Here is a 21,348-nt window from a genome sequence, read left to right on the forward strand (position 1 = left end):
AATTCATTCTTTTTTATATTACGCTAGGATAACTTAACTTTTGTGTATTTTTGAGCATATCTAAGACAACACCAAGATATTTGCTTCCCCGTAAGTACTTGGTAATAAACTCGATAAACTCTGGCTCTAATAAACTGCAAACTGAAAAATCTACTTAATAAATATGATTAAATTGATCCATATGTTGTCTCTTTACAAGTGATGCATCACGTCCACACCGGCTGACGTTTGGCTCAAAAGCCTGTGAGGGTTGAAAGTTTCCTTTTTGCAACAACAGATGGCTTTTATCTGTTTTTGTAAATGAACTCTATAAACATGTAGAAGTAATACTTAGATTTATTTTGCAAAGTCAATTTCAAACCGTAGTTAGAAGTTTATGTGCAGAGTTTCTGTGGAGAACCGCTGATTCCTCTGTCAAGTTTTTGTTATAAATCCCAAAGTTTGCTCTAAAAAGTTGTGTACACCTGCTTTTGAGCATATGCAACGGTTCTAAATGAGACCCCAAAGGTTGAGGGCAGAAAAGATCATTTTGGGAATAGCTGTGTAAAGATGGTAGAATGAATAAAGGCCATCTGTAAGCCTGTTCTGATTCTTTGTGTGCAAGTTTGTGGGACTCAAATGCCCTTGCAGGCTCCCTCCATTTGTCTCTACTTTGTATCTGGCACCAGCCCAAGCACTTATACTAATCTATCTCCATATGCTGTCTCCTACAACCACACACACACACACACATACACACACATACAGACAGACACTCATGCATGGCACACCCAGGAGATCAAATTAGCTAGGTGATATGAGTGAAGGCAAGTCAACAGGAAGAGAGTACAGCCTCGACCATGGTGAATACCCAACACTTTGATTTAACTCTATTTTTTTTGCTTGAGGTTTATTGGAGTGAAGAATGAATCCCCCCGCAGCGGCGAGTCTCACCACCACTGTAACCGAGGAGGAAGGTATTATTACAGCCTAACGTACAATTGTATCCCTGTGAAACTTAAGTGCCTGTCGAGTGCTAAGCTATAAAAAAAAAAACACACCTCTACACTCAAATTCACAAAAATCTATGCTTGTTCCCCGCTGTGCTCCCCGCCCCTCTCCCCTGTCATAAAGAGGAACTCACGTGGCGCAGGGCGGCATGCCGTCACCCTGAGGCTCACAAGACTCCAACTCCTCCAGTGGCGGGCACTCCGCCCCCTCGCCCACAGGGAACTGGAGCACCTGTCTGTTGCGAGTGCGACTGCCTGTGGGAGATTCGGGGTCAGCGCAGGTTTTGGAGCAGGGACCCCACTCGGCCCAGTCGGTCACCTTGCAGTCTTTGGGGAGGACGCAGGACTGGACGATCAGCAGCTGGTCTCTCTGTGTGCAGAGGCTGGGGAAGGACAAAGCAGCAGGGTGAAGGAGGGAGTGGAGACATGGTTATTGATTGATGTGGGGGTGAATCAGAAGAGAGTTAATGCTACACCAAGCAGGGGTTTTAGGTAAAAATACTCGTGTTGTTCTGCTTGGACACAGAACAGAAGAGAAGAGGAGAACATCTAACTTGTGATTGAAAAATGATAGATTCACTCAGCTCAGGACTCAGCTTGAGCCAAGAAACAGTCCAGTACATAAAAAATGGCCATAAAACTACAACTTGTCATATTGTACATTGCATTTTTGTACAGATTAAATAGGGAGGGACACTCTCATCATAGATCAAACCATTTATAGCAAGAAATGGATTAGCCAGCAGCATGCTAAGCTAGAACAGGGATCACATTAGAATTTGGATATCATTATATCATGATATATGATGATTTGGCAGATGTGGTTTTTTTCTGGTTTTAAAGGCTAAAGGCTGCATTACAGTAAAATGATGTAATTTTCTGAACTTATCAGACTCAGTATCATTGTGTAAATATTTTGTGAAAGCACTGATGGCCATCTCTACAATATTGTTGTGATATCGATATCGAGGTATTTGGTCCAAAATATTGTGATATTTGATTTTATGTATTTCGCCCAGCCCTAGATGGGAGTCATATTTAAATGGACAGCCTTGTTGTAAGAATGGCTGTGACTGCCCAGATAGCATGCGAATGTGGGCCACTTGAGGCAATGATCCGGCACTGTAGGCATTCTTCTGGCCCGGACAAAACAGACGTGAACCTAAACTGGCCCATGTAGTAAATGCTACATTTGGGCCAAATATCACAAAACGAATATGGCCCATCTTTGGCCGAAATATGGCAAGTATGGCAATGACTAATCCGGATGTGAGCCTAAAGAGGCCCACATATAAGGAAACATACTTGGCCCACCTTTGTTGAAACATATTTGGGCCAGTCTTGGCTGAACTGGTTTATTTGGTGTGTTTTTGGTTGACATCTGGCATTGTGATGGCTTGGTTATGGCCCACTTTTGGCAAACATGAGCGGACCGCCCAAGTGCCATCATTCCATGCTGTATGTGGGCCGGATGAACATGTCAGGTGTGGGCCAGATATGGGCCAAAATAATTTTGCTATCTGGGTGGTGTGTAACTAATAAGTGTTTTTCATCATTAATAAGCACTGGGTCAAACTACTGTAGGCTTTACAGTCATAGCAAGGTCTCACCAAATGATAGGTTTAGACACTGTCTCCCTTTGAGATAGTGGTAAGCAGTGAGTCTGCTCCTTTTGGGGAAAACAGGAAGCATCCTGATAGTGTTGCTATAGCAGCCGAGGTCAGATATGTGTTTGACTGTTTTCCCTGAATGGGGTAGAGGCAGCTGGAGTCAGAGGTTTGATATAGTGTTGGATGGAGGACAAAGGTCCTGTAGCGTTTCCTCAGTCCCTGTTTTGGTTGTTTTTTGACTATGCATCCCTCCGCCTGCACTAAATGACAAATCTAAAACTTGAGAATGAAGTTCAAACAATTAGTAGATCCTTCATCTCTTCCTTAATCTGCATCAACCAGTCACAGACAATATATTTATGATTAACTGAACCCTGAACTGTGTGAAGTTCACTGACACCTCATTACACCACGAAAGTGAAGTCAAATCTTTGGGGTTACCTCTCGCTCGCTGCCATTTCTCTGTCAGTGAGCAGAGTTGCGTCAAGCCACGGTTTATAGTCTTTGAACATGTCAGAGCGACAGACGTGTGACATTACAGCTGGTTTTTGCAAAAGCTTTACTTTAAAGTCTCTGCCCTCGATTGGTGCCGCATATTTATCATTAGCCCCTCTCGTTAGCATACACACGGCATAATCAGACTCACATTGGGGAGTACAACAGGAGCGCTGTGGCGATGGCGCATTGGTGTGTGTGTGTTTGTGTGTGTGTGTGTGTGTGTGTGTGTGTGTGTGTGTGTGTATCCTTAAGGCTTAAGTGTTAAGACAACCAAAACAACCTCTGATCAATCGTTCACACGCATCTTTTGATCATCCAAATAGCATTTAGATGTAATGAATAACCCGTCCTCTTCGGGCCTCTACCGAATCATTAGAAATTTGTTCTAACTAAAGCCGACTGCTTTCCTGCTACTCAGTGTGGATGTCTTTCCCCTCGAGGCGACGCAGCTGACGAGCTATTAGTGCTAATTACAGCTCTGCTTCATTTAGAAACCTCTCATTTAGACGTTGCCACCACACTTCACCTCCAGCAACTCAGACTTTTTAGTATAAATGAGGAAATGTATGAGTAGAGTATGAGCTGTGTGAGTGTGTGTGTGTTTTTTCTTCTTCTTCTTTAACTCGTGTGTCTTCCCAGATTAAAACACCTCTGCAGTCTTTGAAGTGGTTGTGAAGTGACACTGTGAAGAATCTTAAGTTTTTGTTTTTCCTGCCAGAGAAAAGGTGTGCTGGCTCCCTTTTCCTTTTTTTTTTGCATTGAAGGAAAAACAATGAGGAATTTAAACAGTGAATGTGACGCACCGGTGAGGTGAAGGCTCCATTTCCTGTCTCAGGTGGAACTTCTTTCTTTTTTTTTCTTTTTTTTTATTCCCCCTAATGCAGCCAATGACCCAATTTTCACAGCGACTAGATCCTCTGTGTTTTTGCCGTTCGTATGTGTATGTGTATGTCTGAGCGTTTTTTTTTTTTTGGTGGAGATTTCAAAAGTTGCAACAAAAAAAAAAAAAAAAGAAAGAAAGAAAGAAAGGAAGTCATTATTTCTTCATCTCAGTCATTCAGACAGAATGAGGACACAATCATTCTCTATTTAAATAAGTAAGATGATGTCTGAAAAATGTTCATTTTTAAGCCTGTAGGTTTTACTCAGTAGCTTGTAACAAAGGATTCCACGGGCTGTCAGAAAGTCTCCATATTTCAGCTCTTGTATGCTCATTACTCCAGCTGCATTCATCAAAACAGTGTGCAGCTGAAACGGTCTGAAAACATAATTCTATGTGGGTCAAGTGATTAGAGAAGCTTTTTTTTTTTTTTTAAACAACTTTCAGAGCCTTAGAGAAACAACTGTGAGAGTGTGAGTGTTAGCAGTTGCAGTGCCAAAGAAAAAGAAAAAGATGCTAAACAAAATTACAGCATCATGTCAGCATTAAATTCAATGATGTAATGTGATACATGGCCTCAGTGGTGCAAGCAAAGGTTGTGATGCATGTGTTAACGTTAACAGGACACAAGCAGAAGATTGAGTAATGTGTGGAAGTGGCGTGTTTGGGACGGTTTGAGGACTGCAGAGGAAGTAAAAAGGCCCAAAGACAGATGTTCATCAAACAAAATTGGAAATGAAGTGAGCAAGATGTTCAGAGAGCGTCTGGCTACGATACGTCTGGGTTATTGCTTCACTGGAAGTTTGTTCCACTTTTCCGAAAGTGGCAAAAACAACTATGAATATTTCAGAACAAGAAATAAACAAGTCAAGGATTAATATTTATGCTCCTAAGGGCATGTGAGTTGTTTTCACGTTTCCTTTGAAATATTTGATCCCAGTCACTGCCGAGCGCTGGGCGCCAACAAAGCATTAATGAATAGATTTAGTTCATAATTGATCAAACCGTAGAGTACAGTGGCGTGTGACAGATACATGCTGTGAATGGTGGCTTGCTCCACTGACACTGTCACTGATTCTTTCCTGGAGATCAGAGACCCCGTGAAAGCCCCCCGAATACAAGTTTCTAGGGAACAGCGATGACACTCTAAGTTATGATCAGTCGAGGAACAGGAAACGAGATGACGGATCTGCAGAAACGACTGTTAATAAGAATCGCTGATTACCTGACAGTCATCCAATCTGGAGATCAGAGACTTATTAGGGATAATATTCATGGATGTTTTGACAAGAATCTGAATTTATTGATTACTGTATAAATGATTCATCGGTTTCTCAGCTGAAACTAATCGTTCACAACTTTGACAACTGTGTGAAAAGTGGCTGGATGTGTAAGCTTCTTGTAAATCCTGAATTTTAATACACATACATTGTCACATTAAGTGGTCAGTTTCTTTCTTTGAGGACAGACTGGGGTCAGAGAACAATGACTCAGATAATCACTGGATATTTAAACATAGCAAGTAAGGACAGAGGTCTTATGAAACCATGTTGTCTGTAAATAATTGAAATGAGTGAAATATTCCTCCTCAAATACTTACAAGAAGAGTCCAAATATAAAGAGGGGATCACGCTGTGCACATATTAGACTGATATGTCCAGACATTTCAGATCTCATCAAATCTGTCTTAGTTTTTTCATGCTACTTGCAAAAAGCTGCATTTTAACCATAAAACCCAAGAAAAGAACAACTTGTGCACTTTAGGGATGGTTAGTGACTGAATCCATTAAGTAGCAGAAACATATGAATGAATTCACTCACTTAAACTGCTCTCATCCACACAAATTAGATCAATTTTTTTTTTTTTTCCACGTGTTTTCAGCTGTGTGCAATCATTTTCATATTACCTGTTAATGTTACATTTAAACCACAGACTGTATAAAAGAAATGGACGTAACATCCGTGACGTCAAGCCAATAGTTTCTAATCTAGGCAGCGCCATCTTGAAAATTTCAGGTGCATGCTGGGAAAAATAAAAACACGGATTCTACTTATATGGGCATGAGGCGGGGCCATGGGCGGAGCGGGGAGGTTGCTATGGTTGCGAGGGCTGGATCTCATGGTCCACCTGTCAATCAGGACGTAGCCACGCCCTAATGCATACCCTGCTTTATCGTCACATATAAAATCAGGGAGGCCAAAATGTCCCAAATGAACATCATACTGCATTGAAGAAGGCTTTAAACTAGCGATTGAGACCATAAACACATTTTGAAAACGTTCACTGAGGTTAGAAATCAAGTGAGAAGTTGGTGAATTCTCCATTGACTTGTATAGAGACGGTCGCCCCCTGGTGGCCTTTTGATATAATGCAGCTCTAAGTTACTTCCTGGTTGGCCTCATTTCAGAAGAACTGAACTCCCCGCCTGGTTTAAACAAGTTGACCAAGCATTGCTAAGTTTGAAGCTGCAAAAGACAAACTTATGATTATGTAGGATTTAGAAAAATAGGCGATTAATTAACTAGATTCTTTAAATGACAGAATTATAGATACTCATCAATTTGATTTACTTTGCTACTGCTTTATTTTTATTAAGTTTTAAACAGATTGTATAGTTCTGTGTAGCTTTTACCTGTTGAAGGACCACATAGCTGCACATACAGAAAGAAAAGAAAGAAAAAAAATCAATTAAATACACTAAAATAGAGATGAGTTGCTTCATGGTCAGTAGCAGCTTCAGTTAATTATACTGGAAATATGTCGCCATGTGCGTGCTTAGTACCTTAGGCCGTAATTTACTTCAGCTTTAACTATAACAGGAAGCGAAAGAAGAAGAAGAAGAAAAATAACCCCCACTGTACACGGTTACTTACAGTACAGGCTTACAGATGTAGTTAATCTTGAGAAGTGAATAATTAGATGAGTCTTATAGGGAGACGGACACTTTTACGTCTCTCGAGGTGGTTTGAACGATCGTATTTTAATCTGTCTTCTTGCTTCTTGGTTGGATTTATATTTAGCTACTTTGATTTTGCATCGCTATCTAAGTGGCTAAGTGTAAATGTGCTAATTAACCCTTAAACAGGCCTTACTAGTTATGTCATTTGCACCTAAAGTAAGGAAGGAAAGAAGGAAGGAAGGAAGGAAAGGAGGGAAAAAGGAAGGAAAGGAGGGAAGAAGGAAGGAAAGGAGGAAGGTAGGAAGGAAGGGAGGAAGAAGGAAGGAAAGGAAGGAGGGAGGAAGAAGGAAGGAAAGGAAGGGGGGAAGGAAGGGAGGAAGAAGGAAGGAAAGGAGGGAGGAAGGAAGGAAGGAAAGAAGGAAGGAAGGAAGGAAGGAAGGACAGATGAAGGAAGAAAGAAAGGAAGGACAGATGAAGGAAGGAAGGAAGGAAGGACAGATGAAGGAAGGAAGAAAGGACAGAAGGAGGGAACATTTACCCTAACAGCTGAACTTAGATCTGAGGAAGGAAGGAAGGAAGGAAGGACAGATGAAGGAAGGAAGGAAGGAAGGAAGGAAGGAAGAAAGAAAGGAAGGACAGATGAAGGAAGGAAGAAAGGACAGAAGGAGGGAACATTTACCCTAACAGCTGAACTTAGATCTGAGGAAGGAAGGAAGGAAGGAAGGAAGGAAGGAAGGACAGATGAAGGAAGGAAGGAAAGGAGGGAGGAAGGGAAGGAAGGAAGAAAGAAAGAAAGGAAGGACAGATGAAGGAAGGAAGGAAGGAAGGAAGGACAGATGAAGGAAGGAAAAAAGGACAGAAGGAGGGAACATTCACCCTAACAGCTGAACTTAGATCTGAGGAAGGAAGGAAGGAAGGAAGGAAGGAAGAAAGAAAGGAAGGACAGATGAAGGAAGGAAGGAAGGAGGGAAGGAAGGACAGATGAAGGAAGAAAGGAAGGACAGAAGGAGGGAACATTTACCCTAACAGCTGAACTTAGATCTGAGGAAGGAAGGAAGGAAGAAAGAAAGAAAGGAAGGACAGAGGAAGGAAGGAAGGAAGGAAAGAAGGACAGATGAAGGAAGGAAGGAAGGAGGGAAGGAAGGACAGATGAAGGAAGGAAAAAAGGACAGAAGGAGGGAACATTTACCCTAACAGCTGAACTTAGATCTGAGGAAGGAAGGAATGAATGATGGAAGGAAGGACAGAGGAAGGAAGGAAGGAAGGAAGGAAGGACAGAGGAAGGACTCGGGAGGACAACACAAAGGTTATCTCCTGGTGCACGTTGTCTGATAATAAGTGATAATGACCCTGTCGGTATCAATATGATTTTTGCCATTAGACGTCAGCCAAGCCTCGACATCTACAGATTAAGCCATCACATATTTATCAAATGCAAGTTTAAGATGTACAGCTGAACTCTAAACTCATCCTGCTTTTCTTTTAAATGTTATCTCTGTGAGGGTTTATATGTTGATGGTGCCTTCCTATCGGATATAGAGATCTCTGCTGCTGGTGGCGGATCCAAGGAAGGAAGGAAGGAAGGAAGGAAAGGAGAGAAGAAAGGAAGGAAGGAAGGAAGGAAGGAAGGAAGGAAGGAAGGAGTTGAGCATGTTGATGGTGCCTTCCTATCGGATATAGAGATCTCTGCTGCTGCTGGTGGCGGATCCATTTCTTAGACGTTAAATGTTTGATGTGCATTTCAGGCAAAAGACTCCTGCTGCTGAGAAATGAGTGAAACTGAGAGTCATTTGATGTAGATCTTATTTTCAGTCAGAGCGTGGTGACTTTGACGCTCACAGCAATGATAACGTTGGGGGGGGCTAGAGGTTAGATCCCAGCTGGGTTAACCAGAACTATAAATGGAAACAAGCACTCATACACTTCCTGCTGAATACTTCAACTTACAATCTTCCGTCTTTCTTCCTCCCTTCCATCCTTCCATCTTCCCTTCCTTCCTTCCTCCTTTCCTTCCTTCTTCCTCCCTTCCATCCTTCCATCTTCCCTTCCTTCCTTCCTCCTTTCCTTCCTTCTTCCTCCCTTCCTTCCTTCCGTCCTTCCTCCTTTCCTTCCTTCTTCCTCCTTTCCATCCTTCCATCTTCCCTTCCTCCTTTCCTTCTTCCTCCTTTCCTTCCTTCTTCCTCCCTCCCTTCCACCCTTCCTTCCATCCTTCCATCTTCCCTTCCTTCTTCCTCCCTTCCATCCTTCCTTCCTCCTTTCCTTCCTTCCTTCCTTCCTTCCTTCCTTCCTCCTTTCTTCTTTTCCTTCCTTCCTCTGTCATTCTTTCCTTCCTTCCTTCCTTCCTTCCTTCCTTCCTTCCAGCTTTCCGTCCTTCCTTCCTTCTTTCTTCCTCCCTTCCATCCTTCCATCTTCCCTTCCTTCCTTCCTCTTTTCCTTCCTTCTTCCTCCGTTCCATCCTTCCTTCCATCCTTCCATCTTCCCTTCCTTCCGTCCTTCCTCCTTTCCTTCCTTCTTCCTCCTTTCCTTCCTTCCTTCCTCTGACATTCTTTCCTTCCTGCCTTCCAGCTTTCCTTCCTTCCTTCCTCCTTTCCTTCCGTCCTTTCCTTCCTTCTTCCTTCCTTCCATCCTTCCTTCCTTCCTTGACTCTCTTATTTTCAGTCAGAGCGTGGTGACTTTGACGCTCACAGCAATGATAACGTCGGGGGGGCTAGAGGTTAGATCCCAGCTGGGTTAACCAGAACTATAAATGGAAACAAGCTCTCATACACTTCCTGCTGAATACTTCGAGTTACAATCTGCTTCAAATGAGCTACTGTAGTAATAAGAGCTACTTCTTTAAAACTCATTTTATTACCTACGTGTCGTCATCCTGGGTCAAATTGACCCCGTCTGTTTTGACTGTTCCTTCCTTCCTTCCTTCCTTCCTCTGTCATTCTTTCCTTCCTTCCTTCCTTCCTTCTTTCTTCCTCCCTTCCATCCTCCTTTTCTTCCTCCCTTCCTTCCTTCCATCCTTCCTTCCATCCTTCTTCCTCCCTTCCATCCTCCCTTCCTTCTTTTTCCTTTCCTTCCTTCCTTCCGTCCTTCCTTCCTCTGTCGTTCTTTCCTTCCTTCCTTCCTTCCAGCTTTCCGTCCTTCCTTCCTTCTTCCCTTCCTTCCTTCCATCTTCCCTTCCTTCCTTCCTTCCGTCCTTCCTCCTTTCCTTCTTCCTTCCTTCCTTCCTTCCTTCCTTCCTTCCTGACTCGAGGACAACAGGAGGGTTAAAGCTTTACAAATTGACTCTTAAATCACAAATATGTCTCTCACTTACCTCTGCTCTGACGAAACCTATCAGCACGTCTGCATGTGATGTCTTATTTAGTTAAAATGAGCCTTTAACATCACTATAAACTCTAAAACAAGCCTCCCCACTTCTTTTCATTTTGAAAGTTTTACTGCAGCAATTTGTCATTGTTGCTTAGAAAGAAAACATATGTTTAACATTTTGAGTGACATTCGATTTGTTCACTTTTTCTGGGAAGGTATCATTACACATCCATTCAAAAACCAGAAAACAAAAACCCAGAAAATTGCCTCATTTTGGAAAGTGCCACACAAAGTTGTGGGGAAGATTGATCTCATGTCATAAAATGAGTTGCTTTGCCACTTCAGTCCTCGGGAAAACTGACATCAAATACACTGTGTGGTAGAGCTGTGCCTCATTGCTCTGACAGCACAGCAATGACAAAGACCGATAAACATCCTCCTCTGTGTCACTTCCTGACAGCGAAGAAGAAAAACTTTCAGGAGGACAAATATGACGTTGTGTTTAGCTGTTAGAAAAACAAGTCATTTAAAGACCAGCACACCTACACATCAAAGGAATACAGGCATATGAGGAGCTGACAAAAATAAGAGATAAATAAGAGATAATAATGCAAAGAAACATTCAAAACCAGTAAAAAGTTTAAAGCTTTGAAGGAAGGCTGGAAGGAAGGAAGGAAAGAATGACAGGAAGGAAGTAAGGAAAGAAGGATGGGAGGGAGGAAGAAAAGGAGGGAGGAAAGAAAGAAGGAAGGAAGGGAAGATGGAAGGATGGAAGGGAGGAAGAAGGAAGGAAAGGAGGAAGGAAGGATGGAAAGCTGGAAGGAAGGAAAGAATGACAGAGGAAGGAAGGAAGGAAGGGAGGAAGGAAGGAAGGATGGAAGGGAGGAAGAAGGAAGGAAAGGAGGAAGGAAGGAAGGAAGGGAAGATGGAAGGAAGGAAGGAAGGAAGGAAGGAAGGAAGGAAGGAAAGAATGACAGAGGAAGGAAGGAAGGAAGGAAGGAAAGAATGACAGAGGAAGGAAGGAAGGAAGGAAGGAAGGAAGGAAGGAAGGAAGGAACAGTCAAAACAGACGGGGTCAATTTGACCCAGGAGGACGACACAAAGCTTTAAACTTCTCTATTCATTTGAATGAGAAAGGGCGTCCAAACTTTTAAAACTGAAATGAATACACTGCCTCTGCTAAAGCCATAAGATAATACAGTAGATAATTGCCTTTTTTTTTAATGAGGCAAAAAACTGAAGTTGTTTTCAGTGTTTATCGTTTCCATTATTGAGCTATAATTCAGACAGATCTCTCACCAGAGCTTTAGAAAGTCAATTAAAGGAATATATAAGAGTGCAGAGGAGGAAATAAACATCAGCTTTACTGTCACATTAACAGAAAAGAGTTGTGACTCACATGCGTCCCACAGCGCTCCCATTCCTATGTATGCAGGTCACGTCTCGAGTCTGGAAGCCCACCTGGATGTCCCAGAATGGACTCTCTTGCCGGTTAAGGCGGTTCCTGGTCCGTTTCTTCTGGATAAGCTCCCTGGTCTCGGGATCTTTGACCCCCGCTCGCTCCCTGAGCCCCTGGCCTTTACCTTTCCTGCGCTTGGCTTGGCGCGCCGGCCGAGTCTGTGGGAGGGCGCAAGTGCTCCAGGGACCAATCCTGAGACTGTACATGCCCTCCGGACCTGTGCACGGCCCAGGTTTACAAGACTGGAACTCAGTTAGGTTGGGGCAGACAACACCTCCAAAAAGTGGAGGAACCAGGACACTACGGATCCTGTTCCGGAGGCCCGTTCCACACGTTTTGGAGCAGGACGTCCACGGAGAATACTCAGAAACCACGCAGTCCTGGGGGCAAGGGATCAAACATGCCTGCTCCAGGCGAGGCTTGGGCTCAAAGTATTCACAGATGGCATCCTCTGCTGGAGTCCCGTCTGACTTGAGTATGCAGACCACCTCCCGGGTCTGAATGCCCTCTTCGCCTCCACTGCATGTGAACGGCCGCGGGGCCCCAAAGGTCCTTGCTGACACTGGCACGCACTCATTCCAGGCACCCAGTTTCCAGTCATAAAGGTCCTTGTGAAAGTCACACACACGGAAACAGTTTCCCTGGTTGGAGGGGCGCTGGCTCTGGTCACAGTTGGTGTGAAGTGTGGTCCAGCCCTCCACATGGGCACACCAGACTGCCCGGCTTTGGCTGCCACCTGGGCCACAGTTGCTGCCCATACATCTCCCCCACGGACCTGGGAAACAGTAAACAGGCTGAAATTACAACATGACTCACGCTGTATGAAACAATAAACCTTTTTGCTTCGGATGTAACTCCAAGAAAAGACAGCTGTAATACGGGAAGCCTCCAGAGGAAATACCATTATCATATTACGAAACACGATCAAGACAAACAGAGGAAACATTTCAGCTATTATCTCAGTCCTACTTTCCTGGTGGAAATCACAATAATGATGCCTTTCAGATTGGAAAACTTTTATTTTGTGGTTCTGGATCATTTAGAAATAAAACAAGGCATAATTGCACAGGCCGTAAATCGATTGTGTAGCAGTAACAACCATCCTGTTATTCCATTAGTAAAGACTAATTATCCGTCAGTCAACGGGGATTAATGACACATTTGAAAAGTCTTACGTGCCTCTTAAAACTGAAATCTATTTGCAGGCTTTAATTAGTACGTATGCATTCAATTCAATGCTTCAGCAAGATGTGAAGACAGTTTACTTTATACGTGTTGTCAATGAGGAGAAGCACATAAAGCACCTTCAAGGATGACACAGTAAATTCTGTCTGAGTGCCGCACGGGTGGGGAGGACCGATTAGGCAATGCAAATACGACGTGCAACAGAGCAGATTATAGGTGATCAAAGGAGAATGTTTGAAAAGCCAATTTACAGAGGCCTTGAGTAATCTGTGGTATTTATCAAATTGTATTGCCGACCAGCAGGAAATCACCACAAACATCAATAAAATGCATTTTTCTTTCCACAAGTCTCTGGCACAGCGTTCCTCCTCCGTTATCCCCTCTGACTAATTACAAGAGAGATTAAGCGGACAGTAAAAAATCCAGCAAACAGGAGAAGAGTGAAGAGCAGTGAAGAGCTAATCATTAAATCAAACATAATACATTATCATATTTAAATGCTATCAATACTTTGTAATGTTGAATGGCTTAACCTTTGTGTTCGTGTTTTTACTGTTCCTTCCTTCTTTCCTTCCTTCCTTCCTTCCTTCCTTCCGTCTGTCCTACCTCCCTCCCTCCTTCTCTCTTTCTTTCCTTCCTCTCTCTTTCCTTCTTTCATTTCTTCCTTCTTTCCTCTGTCCTTCCTTCCTCCCTTCCTCTTTTCCTTTCTCCCTACCTCCCTCCTACCTTCTTCCCTTCCTTCCTCCCTCCTTTCCTTCCCTCCTTCCCTCCTTCCTTCCTCCCTCCTTTCCTTCCTTCCTTCTTCCTTCCTTCCCCCCTTCCTTCCTTTCCTCAACACACTATTTTATCACATGTAAGCTTTGACTTCTGCTGGTTTCCTTCCTTCCATCTTCCTTCCGTCTGTCCTACCTCCCTCCCTCCTTCTCTCTTTCTTTCCTTCCTCTCTCTTCCTCCTTCTTTCCTTTCTTCCTTCTTTCCTCCCTTCCTCTTTTCCTTTCTCCCTACCTCCCTCCTACCTTCTTCCTTTCCTTCCTTCTTTCCTCTGTCCTTCCTTCTTCCCTTCCTTCCTCCCTCCTTTCCTTCCTTCTTTCCTCTGTCCTTCCTTCCTTCCTTCCTTCCATCTGTCCTCCCTCCCTCCTTCTCTCTTTCTTTCCTTCCTCTCTCTTCCTCCTTCTTTCCTTTCTTCCTTCTTTCCTCTGTCCTTCCTCTTTTCCTTTCTCCCTCCCTCCTCCCTACCTTCTTCCCTTCCCTTCCCTTCTTTCCTCTGTCCTTCCTTGCTTCCTTCCTTCCATCTGTCCTCCCTCCCTCCTTCTCTCTTTCTTTCCTTCCTCTCTCTTCCTCCTTCTTTCCTTTCTTCCTTCTTTCCTCTGTCCTTCCTCTTTTCCTTTCTCCCTCCCTCCCTCCTACCTTCTTCCCTTCCCTTCTTTCCTCTGTCCTTCCTTGCTTCCTTTCCTTCTTCCCTTCCTTCCTCCCTCCCTCCTTTCCTTCCTTCCTTGACTCGAGGACAACAGGAGGGTTAAGAAAATAACTTTTTAGCCTTAAAGAAACAGACTATTGTATCACATGTACTGTAAGCTTTGACTTCTGCTGGTTTACTCTGTGAAGCTTCAGTCTGTGTGTGATGAAACAGATGAATGCAGAGTCTAATTTAATATTTCTCCAAACCATAAAAAACTCCATCTTAACCCAGTTAACAAAACTCAGCTCAAAGTGAATTGAAAACCTTAATTAACACAAGGTGACTGCACTCTAAGGGTGTTATCCAAAGCCTATTGATATTACAAGGGGAAAAAAAGAAATCAAACTAATTGGGCAGCTTCACATTTTCACCTCCTGCTAACCTCTTTGGTAATTGATTATTTAAGCATGTGTGGTCCGAGGGGCTTGGCTGGCTGGACTGTGAGTGGGCGGTAAGCAGTCAGGATGAAGACGACTCATCTTGACCCATGTTATGAGCAGCGGAGTTAAAAATCTTGCTTGGCAGAAAATCAGGAGCACATTTCAAACAATGATTGTCTCTGATGAGGCGGCTTGTTGCCTTGTGTTTGATCTCAGCGGACAGGATGTATCTTCAGTCAACACAATGCTGCGTTCAGGTGCTTCAAAGCATATGGTTTAACCCCGCGCCCCACCTCTATCAACACATTAAATCATATCTGATCATCAAGTGTTGGTTTGACAGTGATCCAGAGCTACAGGTTACATCCACAGACTGTATAAAAGAAATGGACGTAACATCCGTGACGTCACCCATTGGTTTGTGGACTGCTGCTCGGAAGCTAATAGTTTCTAATCTAGGCAGCGCCATCTTGAAAATTTCAGGTGCATGCTGGGAAAAATAAAAACACGGATTCTACTTAAATGGGTATGAGGCGGAGCCATGAGCAGAGCGGGGAGGTTGCTATGGTTACGAGGGCTGGATCTCGAGGACATTGGTCAATCAACCTGTCAATCAGGACGTAGCCACGCCCTAATGCATACCCTGCTTTATCGTCACATATAAAATCAGGGAGGCCAAAATGTCCCAAATGAACATCATACTGCATTGAAGAAGGCTTTAAACTAGCGATTGAGACCATAAACACATTTTGAAAACGTTTACTGAGGTTAGAAATCAAGTGAGAAGTTGGTGAATTCTCCATTGACTTGTATAGAGACGGTCGCCCCCTGGTGGCCTTTTGATAGAATGCAGTTCTTCCGCATTGGACTCATTTCAGAGGACCGAAACTCCCCGCCTGATTACATCATGCTTCTGTATATTTAGGATAGGTAGATTTTTAACTCTTACATATATTTCAGGGTGAAATTTGACCCATTTTTCACATTTATGAGGTTTAAAAACATCCTATACATATTTATTTTAGTTGGTCTTCTCCAAATGTGACCCACAGTATATAAAAATGGAAATAAAATGCATCTTTTTTTAAATGTTTGTGCAGCTTGTACAAATTTTTATATATGCAAATATACAAGTTTATTATTTTATGTGTTTATTTAAAAAAATAAAATAAAATCAGCATTCAGAAAATAGTGATTGTGAATGCATAATCTCTATTTCGTAAGATTAATTAAACATTTATTAATGAATGATGGGGGAGTTTATGAATATGAATTGGTGTAGAGACTAATTATAAGTCAGAATATGAAGAGTATGGGTTAAAGAAATGATGATATAAAGCAAAAAAAAACATTCAAAAGGTGGAAAAAAAACAAAAAGCATTTAGTATTCCCCACACAAATCCTCTTAGCTGTTAGTCTGAGTCCATAAAATATATCTGATGTTTATTTTTATTCCAATAATAGAAAAAAGGGCGACTTGGAAGTTTTATCTTCACAATAAAAAAACAAAAAAAAAAGAACTGATAAAGACTGTGAATGTTATCTGGAGAGCTGATATTGAGTTTTCAGGGCAGAGAAAGAAAATGCAGCGGAGAAAAAAACACTCATCTAAAATCGGAGAGTAGAATCAGACAGGTTCCCCGCTACCAAATAAAACACCTCCCACCTAAAATCTAATCCATCCCAGATAGAAGTTATCTTCTCTAAGACAATTTTCAGGCACAGACCTCACATTCAACACATTCAACACTCCTCTAGCTCAGAAGAGTGGAGTAAATCTGCTTCTTTCACTAAATATCCTCGTCTTAAGAAAGCACAGTATTATTTTCTCTGCTGCTTTAACCCTTAAACAGACAACGTGCACCAGGAGATACAGACTCTTTAACCTTCCTGTTGTCCTCCCGGGTCCTTCCTTCCTTCCTTCATCTGTCCTTCCTCTGTCCTTCCTTCATCTGTCCTTCCTTCCTTCCTTCCTTCATCTGTCCTTCCTTTCTTCCTTCCTTCCTTCCTCAGATCTAAGTTCAGCTGTTAGGGTAAATGTTCCCTCCTTCTGTCCTTTCTTCCTTCCTTCATCTGTCCTTCCTTTCTTTCTTCCTTCCTTCCTCCCTCCCTCCCTTCCTTCTTCCTCCCTCCTTCCTTTCCTTCCTTCTTCCTCCCATCCTTTCCTTCTTCCTCCCTCCTTCCTTTCCTTCCTTCCTTCCTTCCTTCTTCCCTCCTTTCCTTCCTTCTTCCTCCCTTGCTTCCCTTCCTCCCTCCTTTCCTTCCATCTTCCCTCCTTTCTTTCGTTCCTCCTTTCCTTCCTTCCTTACTTTAGGTGCACATAACATAACTAGTAAGGCCTGTTTAAGGGTTAAGAAAGCACAGTATTAGTTTCTCTGCTGTATCTTCTGCTCTTTAAACATCTCATTCTGTGTCTCATATCCTATATGATATATTAATATGTCAGATCTTTGCAGCTGCTTCCATGTTTCGCCTCACTATAAAGAACACAAAATTGAAACTTCCTCCTCCAAATGTAAATCAACACGTTGCCCCCTCGTAGCCTACAGCTAAACTTTTCAATATTGCATGCAGCACTGACAGCGCTATTTGACACTCTGACAATAAACTGTGCTTCGCCTCCATTTATCACATGTTAAGCAGAGAGTATTTACAGAGATATCAATTTCTGTCACTCTGGAAATCCGAAGTGCAATCAAACCGGAGGGGTTACTTTGGGGGCGATGGAAGCAGACTGTCATCACAACATGTGGTGAAGCAGTTTCTTATTTAAACATCCAGCAGTTCTGGAGCGATGTTATTATTCATTCTGAGTCGTATTTCTGTGCACCTGGTGAATGTAAGTATAATATTCACTCACTTTAAGCTCTGTATCTTGTTCTTTAGCTGCTAAACGCTAAGGAAGGAAGGTAGAAGGGAGGTAGGAAACAAGGAAGGAGGGAGAGAGGGAGAAAGAAAAAGAGGAGGGGAGGAAGGAAGGGAGGGAGGAAGGAAGGAAGGAAGGAGGGAAGGAAAGAAGAAGGGAGGTAGGGAGAAAGGAAAAGAGGAAGGGAGGAAGGAAGGAAAGAAGGACAGAGGGAAGAAGGGAGGAAGGAAGGATGGAGGAAAGAAGGAAGGAAAGAAGGAAGGGGGGAGGGAAGGAAAGAAGGAGGGAGGGAGGGAGAAAGGAAAAGAGGAAGGGAGGAAGGAAGGAAAGAAGGACAGAGGAAAGAAGGAAGGGAGGAAGGAACGAAGGAAGGAAGGAAGGGAGGAAGGAAGGTAGGAGGGAGGTAGGAAACAAGGAAGGAGGGAGAGAGGGAGAAAGAAAAAGAGGAGGGGAGGAAGGAAGGAAAGAAGGACAGAGGAAAGAAGGAAAGAAGGAAGGAAAGAAGGAAGGGGGGAGGGAAGGAAAGGAGGGAGGGAGGGAGAAAGGAAAAGAGGAAGGAAGGAAGGAAGGAAAGAAGGACAGAGGAAAGAAGGAAGGAGGGAAGGAAAGAAGGAGGGAGGGAGGGAGAAAGAAAAAGAGGAGGGGAGGAAAAACGGAAAGAAGGACAGAGGAAAAAAGGAAGGAAGGAAGGACGGAAGGAGGGAAGGAAAGAAGGAGGGAGAGAGGGAGAAAGGAAAAGAGGAAGGGAGGAAGGAAGGAAAGAAGGACAGAGGAAAGAAGGGAGGGAGGAAGGAAGGAAGGAAAGAATATATCTCCCTAATATCAGTATAGGTGTCGGCATCAGCCCCTAAAATCCAGTAATGGTTTCCCTTTAACGCTTTTACTCTGACAGTTTATCTAAAAACTAGACAGTCCACTTGAAAGCGAGTATCTGAAAAATGTTAATCCAGTAAATAATTAGAGGTTTGGAGTCAGACTTATTTTAAATGTTTAACCTCAAACGAATGTCTTCTGTTTAGGAAAACGTGTTAAATGAGTTTCAAACCCGCAAACTATAAATCCATGCATGTCTGGAACGGTGACCTCGGTCATGGAGTGTGTGTTCATGCTGTCACAGTACAGTCCCGTGGTCCCTCGTTCCTTATTTCCTCCATCCTTCCTTCCATCTGTCCTTCCTCCCTCCCTCCCTCCCTCCATCTCTCCTCCCTTCCTTCCTTCCTTTCCTCCCTTCCTTTCATCTGTTCTTCCTCCCTCCCTCCCTCCTTCTCTCCTCCCTTCCTTCTTTCCTTCCTCCCTTCCTTTCCTTCCTTCCATCTGTTCTTCCTCCCTCCCTCCTTCTCTCCTCCCTTCCTTCTTTCCTTCCTCCATCCCCCTTTCTTCTTCCTCCCTTCCTTCTTTCTTTCTTCCCTTCTTCCCTCCGTCCTTCTCTTTCTTTCCCCTACCTTCCTTCCTTTCCTTCCTTCCCTTCTTCTCTCCTCCCTTCCTTTCCTTCCTCCCTGCCTTCTTTCTTCCCTTCCTCTTTTCCTTTTTCCCTCGTTCCTTATTTCCTCTGTCCTTCCTTCCTTTCTTCCTTCCATCTGTCCTTCCTCCCTCCCTCCTTCTCTCCTCCCTTCCTTCTTTCCTTCCTCCCTTCCTTTCCTCCCTTCCTTCTTTCTTTCCTCCCTTCCTTTCCTTCCTTCCATCTGTTCTTCCTTCCTCCATCCCCCTTTCTTCTTCCTTCCTTCCTTCTTTATTCTCTTCCTCCCTCCCTCCTTCTCTCTTTCTTTCCTCCCCCTGCCTTCCTTCCTTCCTTCTTTCCTCCATCCTTCCTTCCTTCCTTTCATCCTTCCTTCCTTCCTTCCTCCCTTCCTTCCTTCCAATGAGTGTCCTATAAAGGGTTAATTCATTGTTAATTAATGATGACCAAACCTTTAAATATAATTAGTATTATTGATTGTAATATAAAAATGTAATTATAACCACTCATTATAGAATTATAAGATTTTAGTCATATTGCATTCTTCTTCTTTCCTTTTATAATGAGATGAACTGAACTGCTGGTTATACAACAGAGAGAGATTTTCTTTCTTTCTTTCTTTCTTTCAAAGCCAAGTGTTCAATCAGTTTTTAGGGAACCTCGAGGTGTTAATGAAGATGAAAAAAAAAAAAAAAACCTGTCAAGTCACCAAAAAAAAAAAGAAAAGAAAAGTTCTGCAGGCGTTTTTCGGCACTAACTAACCCACAATTATAATAAAATCTGCTATTCTTTGTTTAACTTCCCCCAGAGCCCTAAACCAGGTCCACTGGGATCCTCAGGACACATATTGGGGATTTTTTTTTTGCTTTGAACAATATGTGGAGTTTAATATCCTGAGTGTCGGGGCGAGAGTGTGATCTCTGACTGGGCCTCAAGTGTCTATTTAATGAAGAGCGTCTTTGTCCCCCTGTAGGGTCAGCTTCACTAATGAATGGGTCACTTTGTCTTTCTCTCCCCCCGCTCCTCCTGTTTGTTTGTTATTTCTAAAAATCCACAGCATCTCTTCTCCCGCTCTCAAAAGACAGGACCTCTCTCTCTCTCACTCTGTCTCTCTCTCTCTCTCGCCCCCTGTCTCTCTCTCTCTCTCTCTCCCCCTGTCTCTCTCTCTCTCTCTCTCTCCCCCTGTCTCTCTCTCTCTCTCCCCCTGTCTCTCTCTCTCTCTCCCCCTGTCTCTCTCTCTCTCCCTCTCCCCCTGTCTCTCTCTCTCTCCCTCTCCCCCTGTCTCTCTCTCTCTCTCTCTCTCCCTGTCTCTCTCTCTCTCTCCCCCTGTCTGTCTCTCTCTCCCTCTCCTTGTCTCTCTCTCTCTCTCCCCCCCTCTCTCTCTCTCTCTCTCCCCCTGTCTCTCTCTCTCTCTCTCTCTCTCTCTGTGTCTCTCTCTCGCCCCTGTCTCTCTCTCCCTGTCTCTCTCTCTCTCTCTGTGTCTCTCTCCCTCTCCCTGTGTCTCTCTCTCTCTCTCTCCCCCTCCCTCTCTCCCTCCCCCCCCCCCCCTCAGGGTTCATCTTAGGATCATGTCGGCTGTCTGTCTGGTGGTTAAAGAGAAGCAAGAGAAGATGTGTCTGGACTCGGATCAGTCAATCAGTCTGTGAGTTTTATTTATATGAAGGGAAGAAGGGAAGAAGGGAAGAAAGGGAGGTCAAATGAAATACAAGCTGGTTTCAATCATTGAAAAATCAAGATTCAAGACATTCCTTCAAAACTCTTCTAACATATTATCAAAATGTTTGTATTTGGTGTTTGATGAAGCAGCAGCGGCAGTCTGAAAAGGTAAAAGTGAGTTAATGTATATATTGTGTAAGCCTCAGGTCTCTAAGGATCATCTCTCCCACACACTTCTTGTAAATGAAAATGGGTTCAGTCAACTTGTCAGATTACATCAAGGCTCGGAAAGATGATTTTTTTTTTACAGAGGTTTGATTTTAACGGTTGACTATATTTATTTTATGGATATGGTTGCTAACAAACAAACCTTCTTTTAGCATTTTGATCATATTTTAAGGTTCTTAAAAAGCCTGAACGAATCTTCAAAATGCTCCAGAGTGAAGCTGGTTTTGTGATTCATAGAATTTGAATGGTGTTTAAAATATCATGTAAACAGGCCTGAAAACAGATCCATCAGTTTTACAGTAACATGGCAAGAGTCTGATTAGTCTGATTATATCATTTCTCCTTTGTTTAAAAATCCGTCTACACTGTTTAAAACACTCTCTTCCTGCTGTTTGGAGATGTTAAAAAAAAACAAAAACGCAACTTCAAATTGAGTTTGTTAGTGTTCATCTCTCTGTCGAACTTCTCTCCTCCCTTCC

At 43.2% G+C, this 21,348-nt stretch overlaps 1 protein-coding gene across 1 annotated transcript in view; it reads right to left on the minus strand.

Annotated features, from left to right (window-relative positions):
• The window catches only part of LOC128366644 (thrombospondin type-1 domain-containing protein 7A), a 230,626-nt gene that overhangs the window by 152,728 nt on the left and 56,550 nt on the right, over positions 1-21,348 (minus strand). Inside the window, 2 exon segments of the mRNA XM_053327378.1 lie at positions 1,124-1,372; positions 11,580-12,414. Coding sequence (XP_053183353.1) covers positions 1,124-1,372; positions 11,580-12,414 — 1,084 coding nt within the window.

Source organism: Scomber japonicus, chromosome 10 (assembly GCF_027409825.1).
Source record: "Scomber japonicus isolate fScoJap1 chromosome 10, fScoJap1.pri, whole genome shotgun sequence".
NCBI classification, from domain to species: Eukaryota; Metazoa; Chordata; class Actinopteri; order Scombriformes; family Scombridae; genus Scomber; species Scomber japonicus.